At 40.5% G+C, this 13,986-nt stretch overlaps 1 protein-coding gene across 5 annotated transcripts; it reads right to left on the reverse strand.

The window, feature by feature from the left end:
- Positions 1-3,103: 3,103 nt before the first annotated feature.
- MAP3K19 (mitogen-activated protein kinase kinase kinase 19) lies at positions 3,104-13,911 on the reverse strand. Of its 5 annotated transcripts, none has more exons than XM_028744658.2 (6): positions 12,323-13,911; positions 11,797-11,964; positions 6,864-9,206; positions 6,163-6,303; positions 4,144-4,841; positions 3,104-3,442 (listed from the first exon to the last, which is right to left on the reverse strand). In XM_028744658.2, exons 2-6 carry the CDS (start codon positions 11,860-11,862, stop codon positions 3,385-3,387), a joined length of 3,306 nt encoding a protein of 1,101 aa, XP_028600491.2. In that variant the 5' UTR covers positions 11,863-11,964; positions 12,323-13,911; the 3' UTR covers positions 3,104-3,384. The 5 variants fall into 5 exon arrangements, with proteins under 5 accessions (XP_028600491.2, XP_028600482.2, XP_028600509.2 ...); XM_028744649.2 differs by having other exon boundaries at positions 11,797-12,029; XM_028744676.2 differs by adding an exon at positions 10,254-10,361 and having other exon boundaries at positions 11,797-13,911.
- Positions 13,912-13,986: the final 75 nt, after the last annotated feature.

The following is a 13,986-nucleotide window of genomic DNA, read 5'->3' on the forward strand; positions in this document are numbered from 1 at the left end:
CTTAACATCTAGAGGGGCACACGTCTTCTAGATCTGTTTTGATAAAACTGCTGAAAAGATTTGAGCCTAGTGAAATTGCCGCAAAGGTCTGTAAAATATAAATGGCAGAAGTACCAAAGAACTCAAATTCTCTTAAAATGCAAACAATACAAGGGGCTGGTAAGATATGTAGAATTAACTCTAGTTAATTTAAGACTTAAATAATAAAAATACCATGGTTTGGTTTCTTAGATGTTTGCAATTTTTCTTAAGTAATTGAAATTAGTTTACAGATCATATATGTCAGGCTTAAGATATTGCGACATATCTTTTTGGGGCAGCAGTAGGTGATACAGCACTTTTGCAAATAAACTGCTTTATCTGTCACATTTAGACCAACATGTATCCTAAAGCACTCTTAGTAGACCATGCCACACAAATTCTAGCTCAACTTGAAAATCTCACATTTTAATAAACAAGTTTCAATATGCCCCCTCATTCAAAAAATGCACACTTATGAAATCGATAAACTCAGCTGATGCAAAATAAATAAAATCATGGGAGTTTATCCATGCCACAATGGCCCTCCAGCATGACAAGGGAGAAAAGATAACTGGGAGATGACCATTGTGGCAGAGTAAAAGTTGAAAGTGTAATAATATTTGGTAGCATACATTGAATGTATTATAGAATGCACCTATAGGGTGAACAAATTTATTGACAAAATGTGGTTTGGGCTATTTTTGCAAAGCAAAGGAAACTGATTAATGGGATAAATACTTGGGAACTCTCCACAAAATAAAAAGGTGCCCATGAGAAATGGGAAAATCTGAGTATTTCCATTAAATCCATGAAATGAGCACACTCCCATATGGTTGCATTAAGAGAACTCTTGGTACAATCCTATCTATAAATGTCTACTCAGAAGCAAGTCCTATTAAATTCATGGTGCTTATTCTGCGATAAATATACGTGGAATTGCTGCCCCAGTTTTTGTGGACCTCAAGTCATGTTTCCCGTTAGTGGTGCTATGCACTATTGCGTTTACTGTCATTTCTTGAGTGGACTATCATGATAGCCATTGACTGCAGGGATTAGTCAAGGCTGCATTTTGAATTCTGGCATTTACGTAAATTGCACTTTTATACCTCTGCCTTAGGTCTTAACAGATTCACCTCTACCCTCAGTGGTTTAATTTTATATAGATCTATAAACTCTTAAAACTATGGCGATACTGTAGACCATTTATGAACTTTAGGATGAGTGTGAAGACTGAGGATTTTAACCAGATGGGCGGGATATAAATTATAAAATTATTATATTCTAATACTACATCAATATTATTTGTGGTATCTTTACATTCTGTTCCCCAAATACCCATACATAGAAAAACTTGAGCCCCCTGGGAGTTGCCCTTCAGTGGCTTCTATTTAAGTATGGGCAACTAACTGAAAAGTACCAATATTTTAGATAAGGCTTCCTCAACCTCGGCCTTCCAGATGTTTTAAGACTACAATTCCCATCATCCCTGACCGCTGGTCCTGCTAGCTAAGGATCGTGGGAGTTGTAGGCCAAAAACATCTGGAGGGCTGAGGTTGAGGAAGCCTGATTTAGGTGCTTTCTCCCCCTCTTCAGACAACTTGCTGCTTTCTCCTCTGGTCAAATCTCAGAAAGAAATTTAGTCTCTTGGACTAATTCCTTGCTCTTGAACACCTACCTCTTCCTTAACTTTCCAAAGGGAAGGTAGCCATGTATGTATAGCTGGGCTTGAGGATGAAAGTTCAAGAAAAATGTTTTCATAGGGCTTTCTCAAGGGAAAAGAAATGTTGAAGTGAAATCCCCACCCCTATTTCCATAATGCAATATTGGTTTGAAGTACTGAATTAACCATATGTAATCAGGAGAAGTGGGACGCGGGTGGCGCTGTGGGTAAAAGCCTCAGCGCCTAGGGCTTGCCGATCGAAAGGTCGGCGGTTCGAATCCCCGCGGCGGGGTGCGCTCCCGCTGCTCGGTCCCAGCGCCTGCCAACCTAGCAGTTCGAAAGCACCCCCGGGTGCAAGTAGATAAATAGGGACCGCTTACTAGCGGGAAGGTAAACGGCATTCCGTGTGCTGCATTGGCTCGCCAGATGCAGCTTGTCACGCTGGCCATGTGACCCGGAAGTGTCTGCGGACAGCGCTGGCCCTTGGCCTCTTGAGTGAGATGGGCGCACAACCCTAGAGTCTGTCAAGACTGGCCCGTACGGGCAGGGGTACCTTTACCTTTACCTTTAATCAGGAGAAGGTGGGCATATGTCCATCTGCCTACATTACAGGTAAGATTATTAGGATAACCCAAGGTGTAATATAGTAAAAGGTTATATTGTTATATCCTCTCAACGTTTCAAGTTAGGCTGAGAGACTGCTGAACCCAAGGTTACCTTGTATTGCGGATAAAAGCACATACCAGTACATTGCCTGGAAACAGGTATGTTTTTATTCTAGGATGCATATTTACAATTTAAAATGGTTCTAAATGGCCTATCTAGAGGTAGGAAATATCAGTGATTATTGTCACTTGGTCATCCAAGCCTAGGCTTATTTCATCAAATTGAAATGAAATTCTTTTCTTTTTTGTGGAAAAAAATAATAAAAGACAATGACTTACATTTCTGTTGTGAGAAGCAACACTTCAAAATCTCTCATTACTTTTATTCTTTTCTACTTTGATCAGAAAAGTGAATTGCATGATTATTTTATTAAGTTGAGCATTCATGTACCAGTATTATTATTATTTTGGGTTGAATCCAGAATATTCCATCCACAAAAATAAGGGTTGACTGGAGGCAACTTTCACCAATGCTCTCTGCAGCTCCCCACACCATTTCAAATGCTGCAAAGTTCCCCCCACCTTCTGCAGCAGATTTAGCGTGGAAGTAGAGGGGGAAAGGAATTACTATTTTGCCTTCCATTCATGGTGGTTGAATGACTGGCTGATTAACCACTGCCTGTTAAGATGAGCCTCCTTTTATGCAATTAAGTCAGTCTATCTCTTCTACTGAGCAGTCCACACTTCATATTGTGTTGCATAGCTCCCAGGCTTTGAGTGGGGGGAGAGATGAATTGCAGGGGTAGGGAAGCCAAAAGATGTCAAAATGTCTGATTTTAATTTTAAAATGAGATTAAGTGTTCTACAGCCATAACATTTTGATACAAAGTTTGCCGTCCTGAAATTGCATCATGTCTATATTTGAAAATGAAAAACAAGAATTTACAACTCTGTAACTTTCACAGCTTTCATACCAATCACACTATAGCCTAGCCATTCTCAAACTGAAAGTTTAAATGTTAAATTTCATTTAACCTCTTCAATAAGTAAGGGGGAAATCTGTCATCTGCTGAAGCCTTTGCAAAGTTCATGAGGTTTTTAAATCATGAAGGGATGCTGCAGCAACTGTAGAGCAGTAGGTCGCTCATACTGGTCCCTGTTTGGAAAACAATGGGGAAAAATAGATTAATTTATTGTGAGTAATTGATATGCTTCTGTCAGCAACATAGATTTATTACTTGTATAGTAATAAATCCACTTTTGAAAAACTTGTCTATCTCATGGGACTAGGTGAGCATCAAAAAGTTGTGCTGGAGCTTTTATATTCTTTTTTAATGATTGAGGCTTCTTTCTGGTCATTTTGACATTTAAGGGTTTGATTCCTGACAGTTCTCAAATGGTTTTATGGCCTTTGCCTTGGACAAAAGGCTTTAGTTCTTATTAAAAGAAAGGGGGAAGCTAGAAAAGCATTTGCCTCTTCTCTTAAATAATGGTACCATCAGCCCAGTCTGACAGTTTATAAGTTTCAGACACTGCTACAAAAAAGTTGCAGATCATACTCCTATCCACTTTTACAGGGGACAAATGGTCCCAGACATGTGGAAGGGAGATATTCAGCCTTTCCTTATTTCAAGCAGAACTCTTTCCCAACCCTTATCTGCGAGTACCAAAGACGGGACCTTGGACCTTTTCTTTGCCATCTATGTGTCACACCATAGACCTGGTGCAATTTCCCTTACCTTTTTAAGGAACTCCTTGAACTACACATTTTACTTAAGGAAAAGATAATGATTAAAAGGATATCTCTTTAATATTTACAGATATTCAATATCTCTTTTAATATTAATAACTACTTACCTGGTGAAACACAGATGAACAAAATCTGCTGCTTTTGTCGAGCAATGGTTGGGTAAGGAAGGCATGATTCCCCTGTGAGCACCAATATAAAACATGGCTGCTATCCTATCCATGGAAGCCAGTGGTGGCTTTCCTGTGGCCATCTCAAATACAGTGCAGCCAATGCTCCAGATGTCTGATTTTCTCCCATAGCCAGATTCTTTTATCACTTCTGGTGCCATCCAATAAGGAGTGCCATGCACTGATTTCAGTGGTTCGCTGTGGGCATCAGTCAGACTTACATAGGCTAAGCGCTTTGCACATCCAAAGTCTATGAGCTTGATAACACCATTGGGCATCAGCATGACGTTGTTGCCTTTAATATCTCTGTGGACCACACAGTTTTCATGCAAGTATGCAACCCCTTGTAGAATCTGCTTCGTATATTTACAAAATACTATTTCAGGCAATGGCCCAAATCGATGAATAATACTGGAAATGGAACCACCTGGAACAAATTCCATGAAGATACTCACTATGTTGTCTTCTAAACTTGTTCCCAGGTACCCTACAATGTTGATGTGTGTTAGATTTTTCAAAATCTCAACTTCGTATTGCAGTTTCTGATATTCCTTCTCAGTCCCAATTTGGTCACAGGTACTCAGTGCTACTTGTTTCACAGCTATTAAATGTCCTTGGCTTGTAAGTCCACAATAAACCTAAAAATTAAAAATGTCTATTTTGGTAGTGGAACTACAGATACATTCCTGTGTGCACACACATTAATATGTACTCACACATGCTGTTCTCATGCATCTAATTTAAATACAGTATAACTCATCCTGCTTAAATTATGTCTGCAGTTATATCTGGTATTCATTTATTTCCATAGAAAATATGACAAGGTAGTGTACCACATAAAATACTACAATAATAGTAAAAACATCAACAACATATTAATGAAAATTGGTTGTCCCACACACACAAAAAAATCATATTCCAAAGTCTGAGAGAATCGGCTTCTGGTATACTCTTCTGCTAAAGAAGAGACATGCCCAGTTCATATTTAAGCCCTTCTGATCACAAAAAAATATTCTGTGTGAGCATATAATAGTTCTTCCATGAGCAAAAGAGGCACTTTCAAATCCAACCCACAATATTTAAAGGCCACCTCACTGGTGTTTGCCATGCAGGGCTTTTAGTGAGTGCCCTCATCTGAAAGCTATGAAGACATTGGCAGTAAAAAAGGCCAACCTTTCTTCCATCATAAAATTCAGTGAGGCATACACAGGCTTCATAGGTGGTCTTTCCATCTAAGCTCTGACCACACTCAGGCCTGCTTAACTCCCATGTTTGCTTTATAGGAGTTGCCATTGTATAACTGAACACCCTTTTCTTCCCTGCGCACCTGCTAAATTTGTTCTCGGGTTTCCCTCACCATCACCATCCTCCAAGCAGATTTGTGGAGAGTATGGGGTGTGCACTGTCTGGTGGAAGAGAGGGAGCAGCTCCATTCTCCAAATGTAAATTATTGCACTAAATGAATGAGGACACTGGATACTGCCCACAGTGTCTCCTCCCACCTGCCCTGGCAGACTCCTTCACAGTTCTCACCAATTTTGTGGTTCACCCAGAGATGAACCTCTGGATGGCTTCCCGAAATGCACAACAGCATCTGGAAGTCTGCTCAGATAAGTTTTTGTCCTATCTAGTCCCATGACACAAAGCCCACTTGATTTCCTTTAGAGAAAGTAAAGCAGCTTTAATCAGGGATGCAATTGTGGTGGATTCTCAAGACCCACAATTGTACATTCTTTACTTTCTGCTTAGAAGCCAGTATATTGCTGGGCTGATGGGAGTTGTAGGGCAAAACATTTGAAGGACACCATATTGGGGGGGGTGTGTGTGTGCTTGTTTAGAAGGACTGGAATTGTAATTAGGATTGATCAAGGTTTATTGATGCTAAAATGTCCTTTGGGAGATACAGTGAATACACTTTGAGATAACAGGGGTGTTATATATACTCCCCATGTAACTTACTGTGCCATAGGCTCCTTTTCCAAGGATTTCACCTTTGGTCCACAGGATAGGTCCTTCACTAGCTACATTGTTTTCTGAAAATGTAACCACATTTAGAAATCTATTTTCTCTACTGGATTCCAGGAAATCTGGAGAAAAATCCTGTAAAAAGAGGACAGAAGAGCAAACCAGAACACGTTGAATGAGATATAATGCAAAGAGAGGCTTGAGATCAGGGTCATTTATATAGTATGTTGAATAGACCTTATTTCTTTCCTGAGAGAGACAAAAACTCTTATCACAGCAGTCTTGAGATAAAAGATTGCTGCTATTTACAGTAACTTGGTGGTTGGATCTACTGAGTGCTGTTAGCACAGAATACTTAAACGGACCTTCACTTATAAGGATGGTGTACCTCTGAGTACCACATGCTGGAGAGAGCAGAGGAAAACCATTACCTTCTTGGTGTGCTTGTCAAAGTAAGAGACATCTGGACTAGATGGGCATTGATTTGATCCAGCAGTACAATTAGTTTGTTCTGATTGCTATTTACAAATGGAAAGCTGAGGCTGAAAATAAAGAGTTGCCCAAGATTGCCTGAAGGATTTCTGAATGGTAAGAAATTGATTCCTAGATCTCAATGCACAACATATTTTAAATATTTGACTGGCTTTCACTGTTCTATTGCTATTAAAGATACTTATAAAAACTTCAATAATTACCTTACAATTTCTAACACTTGCTGCGCTGTTTCCTTTACTCTCAGTGTTTCCATTTTGTACCACAGTATCTGCATTTTTTGTAGCTATTCTCAAACGGTTGTCATCTGCGCTATCGAGAGAGAGCAGCTCGGATACAGAACAACAAAACGAGTCTTCAGTTATTTCTTCACTGCAGATCAGAGTGTTTGGATATTCCTGGGAAACAGAGTTTGCAGGAAGGCAAGTCCGTTTGGTTGATAAGCCAACTTTTTCAACTTCTGGGCTTTGTGGAGGAGGTGAGTTTACTCTGTTTGAAAAACATAGTGCAGCGGGGTTCCTTTGATTATCATCACAGAACAAAACCTGATTTGCATCTAGATCCTCAAGGCAAGCAGTTGTTCCAATTTTCGCCTGCATTAAACTTTTGTTCTGTGCTACATTTATAAGTTCATTTGTATCTTTTGCATAGTTTAAGAAAGGAGCATATTCTGCATGAACTTTAACCTTCGGCCACAGTAATTCTTGAACATTGATGGCAAATGCTTTACTAATGAAAGCATCGCCAGCCTCTGAAGTGTGATCCAATGAGACTTCTTCAATAGTTGACAGATTTGAATTAGGAATGACTTCATTTTGTTGAGCGGGTAGAGTAAACTCGGTAGGAACTGGAAGCTGCTGATCATCATCTTCATGAAATGGTGCTGCACTCTTTATTTGCCCTTCTCTTTTAGGGTCAATCACACTTTCTTTCTGCTTCTGACAGCAACCCTCTAACCCAGATACCCCTCTTTGCCCCAAATCCTTCTCCTTCTGTTTAATGCCAAGGGAATTCTTGTGTGATTTGGGGCATGTTTTTTTCTGGGCATTTCTTATTCTGCCACTCTTCTTTGCACTGAGATGGTTATATTTATGTTTCATCGCAGTGCGCCTCCCAGCTGGAGCAGAGTGCACATTCCTGCAGGAACTGTTTTCACAGCCATGAGGCTCCCTGGAATATGCTGGAGTTCCAAACATTTCATAAATGCCCGGACCTTTGTCACTTGAATTTATTTCCTTGAACATGTCACTGTACTTCAGGTCTACAAATTCTACGGAAGACTGTGCTTGTCTTACAGGAAAAGGAGTAATGGTTTCTCCTGAGCTAGGGAAATGTTTGGAATTTCTGGGAAGCATCTGCTTTGGGGATTTCTGACTGCTTTGACCGAAGCGGCATTTCTCCTGCTGAAGGTGTTTATTCTGAAGCTTTGAGGAAACCCCAGTCTTTGCATGAGACAATCCTAGTCCTTGAGAATGAGAAGTGGGATTCTTTACCTTGTTAGCATGGTGTTGGATAGAACTCTTGCCCCAAAGAATAAAATCTTGAGGCATCTTGGTACACACACTAGCCTTTAGAGCCAAGGTGGTTCTGTTGCTGTTTACTTTACAATTTTCACTCCCTTTATGAGCAAAAATGTTGAAGCTGTGGCTTAAGTTAGTTGGCATGCTCTTTCTTTGAGCAGAGTGTCTAGAAACATGGGAGATCTGATCTGGTTCATGGCTAGATATTGTAATATGGCTAATGGGAGTTGCTTTCGTACTATTGCTTTCAGCAGCTTCAGACACAGTGACGTTTTCCATCATTCCCAGGTTGATTGCTGTACAAATACTGCTTTCAGATTGTTCAAGAACCATCAAAGTATTAGGAATAGTAATCACTGAAGCATGATGTTCTGTAACCTCGCTTTGAAGACTTGAATGCATATCAGTATTTCCTGGTTCAATATTCATAGTATTTTTTGTACGTTCGTTCGGATCTGGTTTCACCTCTGATGATTCTGCTTTATTTGACTGTAGCTTAGGGCTGCCACTCCTCTTTGCAAAATATTTCCCCCAGTTCTTAGCTTTGGAACTATCTTGATGTCCCAAAGGAGAACATTCGTATTTTTCTGCTGTATGTACTACTTTGCTTTGGCTGAAGTAATCATCAGGATGGTCAAAACTACAGTCTTTGCTTGTAATACTTAAACTCTCAAAGGTTGCCAAAACCTGATGCATTTCACCACTGGATACTTCATTTCCTATATCTGCTCTATATCTGCCGCACTCAAACTGCGGTTCAGTTTCTTGGGCTTTGGAATATCGAAAGGTCATATGACAGTTATCCAGGGTGACTGAGTGTGGATCTCCAAAGACGGTGAAGCCATCTGTTATAATTTTGTGATTCTGGTCCTCAGACTGAGGGTCAGTATGCTTCGTAGGAACGGAATAGTGGTTCAAAATATTGGGCAGATTATTACAATCAGCATTTTTCTTGGCTTTGTCTTCTAAAGGAGGAAGCTGCACCATTCTTATAGGATGAAATGCCACTGGTGGTGATAGGTTGAGCTGAAAGTTTAGAAAAACCACCTATTAATGAATCAGTATTGTTTAGGAAGTTCTTAAATGAGTTCAAGCATGGATACCACTCAATAAGCGTGGCTGGAGAAATAAGCCAGATGGGTGGGGTATTAATAATAATAATAATAATAATAATAATAATAATAATAATAATAAAGTAGTGCTAATACTCAGTTTTACTTCTTAAGCCTTGCATCAGACATATAGTTTAGAATGGAGTCACTCATGTATACAGAATGGAGTCACCCATCTATACAGACAGTGGAGAAGAGGGAGAGAGAGGGAGAGAGAGCAGAGGGTGACTCCATTCTAAACTCTTTCTCTCTCTCAACAATTTTTCTGCCTTTGTTTTACCCTTTAGTCTTAGTATGTGAAAGCAAAGTGATATGGATTGGGTTCCAAAGGACTGAGCAGGCTTGTGGCAAGAGTTTTGTACTACCTTTCTTTGTTTTATTTCTTCCCATGTTCTTTTTTTTATGTTCTGCTAAGACTGGAAATTAGCTGTATTTGTCTTATTGTTTGTTTTATATATTATAATTTTGCTAGAACATAATTAGCCAAAACTTTGTATTCTGAATTGACCTGGCTTTTGTCTTCTTTGCCAGCCATCTGGCATATAGGGTTGCTGCCTCCTGCAGCATTATCTTTGTGCTTTAACAGTACAACTTAATCTGCGGTTTAATACTTGGATGGTTATACCATAGACAAGTTATTGATCTATCTTGCCTGCTGCTGATTCATCCTAACAGATAGAGGTTCTTGATAAGCCATAAACGTTCCTTGAATCTAGCCCTTCAGAGATGCAAAAGCATGTCTCCGCCATCACACTATGCTCAGTCACTTTTATGAGGAGAAGAAGTGAGACAGGAAATTATTAAGTATAGGAAATTAACCTATTCCCTTTTCTTGAGATAACTGTCACAATGTTGCTAATTAAAAAAAGAAAACACTGACTTTGGAACTTTCTTCCAATCAGATGATTAAAATAATTGGCTAAATAAAGAGAAAAATAGAATAAAATGTATGCTTACTTACAAAAGTATTTGAAGTCATCTGGCTCTATTACTTGTATTAACTGTGGCTGGGGCATCATCCGCATTCTGTCTGCAGATGACATCTGTTTTCCCTACATATGGTGATCAACTACACAAAGAGCTTTCTAATTACTATGGTTACCCTGAGCAGTGCATCCTCTTTCCAGAGCAAAGCCACGAACCTTACAGTGTCATTTAATTGTATGATTACATGAAAGGAGGTTGCAGATTACAGGTGGTAACAATTATTTCTTAATTAAAAAAAATCTTTAAAATTATAAAACAATATGCTGGGGGCACTCATTAGTAGTGTATGCTGATGACACCCAGATCTATTTCTCTGTAACAGCTGAATCAGAAAATGTCATAAATGTGATCTACTGAATTAAACTGATCTTTAAGATTTTCTGAGGATATCCTGCTGGTTATTACATGACCAGCAGATTGTCCCTTGGTGACCATATTGAAGTTGGTCTTCTAAGCTCTAAGCTCACCCTCTGGAATGCACTTCCTTGGGCAAAGGCGGTAATAACTTTCACCCACTCCTTAAAAGCTTGTATGTTTACCCACACTTTACTGGACTTTGACTCTTAATATTGTTTTGTACACTGTTCAGTTTTATATAGTTATATAGATTTGTTTTTATCTTTTTGATCTAGTTTTGGGAGGTTTTATTGAATGTCATTTTCTTTTAGTCCTATGGTAAACCACGTCCACTTTTATGAAGTGGAAACTGTGTAAAGTTGATGGGGTCACACCTCTGAAAGTGCAGGTATGTAGCTTAGAGGTACTTATTGGATCCATTGGTGTTGCTTGAGGCATAAGTGCCCTTGGTGGCACAGAGTGCCTACCATCAGCTTCAGCTGGTGGCCCAGCTATGCTCCTATCAGGACAGGGATAGCCTAACTTCTGTTGTCCATGTTCTTGTAACCTTTAGGTTAAATTATTGGATTATTTTCTACATACCTTTGATAATAGCTTGGCAACTTAAGCTGGTGCAGAACTCAGCAGCCAGGCTGGTCACCAGGGCAAAATAGTGTGAGCACACCACACCAATCCTGGCCTCACTGCACTGGCTACTAATTCATTTCTGGGAGCAATTCAAAGTGCTGGTTTTGACCTATAAAGCATTATGTGGCTCAGGACCCCAATACCTCAGAGACTGCCTCCCCCCCCCCCATATGAACCAACCTTGACCCTGTGATCATCATCTGATGCCCTTCTTCATGTGCTGCCTCCATGGGAGGTCCAGAGGGTGGTAGCATGAGAATGGGCTAGTGGTGTCTCCCCATTTGTGGAAGGTTCTCTCCAGGGAAGCTTGCCTGGTGCCAAACTTACATATCTTAGGCGCCATGCAGAAACACTGCTTGTTCACCAGGACTTTAATTTTTAATTATCTATGGCCTTTTTGCATGAGTGGGATGTTTTAATTAAACTTTATAAAAATAGAATGTTAAAATATTTTTCTAATGCTGTCTTTAATGCATGCATATGTTTGTTTCCTTAAAATATAAAATAATGAACTATAAACTAATGTTGCTTACATTGTCTGCAAATGTCGAGGGAGCAAATCCAGTGCTATAACTTGTGCTTTCAAATACTTTTTCCATCCATCTTCTAAGTCAGTAGTCTTTAACTTGTCAAGAGCAAGGACTCACTCAAGATTCACACCTGGCACAACAACATGGACTTGCATCCGTGAGTCCCATGAACTGAGGGAAGAGAGAATGAAGTCCATATATCCAGAGTGAAGGTTAAAGGGACAGAGCCCATTCATCTGGTGGTGGAGCGCAATATGAGGAAGAATGAATTATGTTAAAGTATGCTGGTCTTCCACTCATTTATAAATCCCTGCCACCAACTGATGCATAATATGAATTTAGCCCAACACTGATTATTCTTATACAAATTGGACTCCCAATTGTGTCATTAACACAAAAAGTGCAAAATTCAATTAGCTAATAATACTATTAGTAAAATGTGCTCATATAATCTGTAACCCACTGAACTTCATATGCGAAAAAGAGGAAACAAAATAAAAAATGAAGTAACATTGTGGTTCTGGCTTACCTGCAATTTGCTTCTCCCAACAATGACACTCCAAGCATGTTAGCTTATAGTTCCCCAGGTGTATAGGACTCCCAGTGTTCTGGCCTTGACTGCAGAGCCCACTGAATGATTTCTGCTTCAGTCTCCCTACCCCCATCCCATGTACAGAGCTACATTCAGACTGTTTAGTTTACAGGCTGTCGCCAAGGCAACTCTCCTTGGGGCATTTTGTATGGTGAATTGCCAGTTAAGCAGACTCAGCTGGCTGGGAAAACAAATGTAAGAAACCCACATCTCCAACTGATTTGCTCCACCAGCGCAAACACTCTCTGGATTGGAGCCAAAGTAAACTACAATTTTTTTTGCAGCACTTCAGAGGTGCACCACGCTCATCTTACTCTCCGTTCTTCTCATTTTACAAATGACAATCAAATGCTGAAACGCGGCAGCAAAGGACCACCCAGGTCCCGGGCAATCTGTTAGGATGGGGATGGATGTAAGTTAAACCAGGCTTTATGACCAAATCTCTCCCATGATTTTTTTTTAATTAACCAGGGCTTAGGCTGCACCTTCATAATTTCTGCATGCACCCACATGATGATAATAATAATAATAATAATAATAATAATAATAATAATAATTTTTATTTATACCCCGCCCTCCCCTGCCAAGGCTGGGCTCAGGGCAGCTAACAAGCAATAATAAAAACAATAAAAACAAGTTGAATGAATAGAACTTAAAAACAAGATTAAAATATTGAAACATTAAAATATTAAAATGCAGCCTCATCACAGGAGGAGAAAGGAAAAAGAAAAAGGAAAGAGGGGAAGGGAATCAAATTGGCTCCAAGCCAAAGGCCAGGCCGAACAACTCTGTCTTACAGGCCCTGCGGAAAGAAATCAGATCCTGCAGGCCCTGGTCTCATGAGGCAGAGCGTTCCACCAGGCCGGAGCCAGAGTTGAAAAGGCCCTGGCTCTGGTTGAAGCTAATCTAACTTCCTTAGGGCTTGGTACCACTAGGGTGTTGCTATTAATGGACCTTGAGGCTCTCCGTGGGGCATACCGGGAGAGGCGGTCCCGTAGGTACGAGGGTCCTAGGCCGTGAAGGGCTTTAAAGGTCAAAAGCAGCACCTTAAATCTGACCCTGTACTCCACTGGGAGCCAGTGCAGCTGGAAAAGCACTGGGTGAATATGCTCCCATGGCAGAGACCCCGTGAGGAGCCTCGCTGCAGCATTCTGCACCTGCTGGAGTTTCTGGGACAGCTTCAAGGGCAGCCCCGCGTAGAGCGAATTACAGTAGTCAAGCCTGGAGGTGACCGCCGCATGGATCACTGTGGCCAGGTCGGGGCGGGAAAGGTAAGGGGCCAATGATGATGATGATAATAACAATAATCCATGACAAAATGGTTCTCTATACCAAAACCAAAACAAACCAAGTCAGAATGAAACATTCAGCGTAAAAATCTTAACATGTCAGGAGAAATTCAGGAGACCCAGAATCACAACAACAACAACAGGGCGCTTCGGCTTTGAAGTCGGTGTGGCGAACCACAGCGAGGGGGGAGGACGCGATATCTTTCCTTAGGCGAGATACCCCTCTCCCTTTTTCATTTATCTTTTGACTAGACACCCCGCTCGGGATACCCCACTCGCTGCTGGCCGTCCTGACAAGTCACACCGCGCAAG

Source organism: Podarcis muralis, chromosome 1 (assembly GCF_964188315.1).
Source record: "Podarcis muralis chromosome 1, rPodMur119.hap1.1, whole genome shotgun sequence".
Lineage (NCBI taxonomy): Eukaryota > Metazoa > Chordata > Lepidosauria > Squamata > Lacertidae > Podarcis > Podarcis muralis.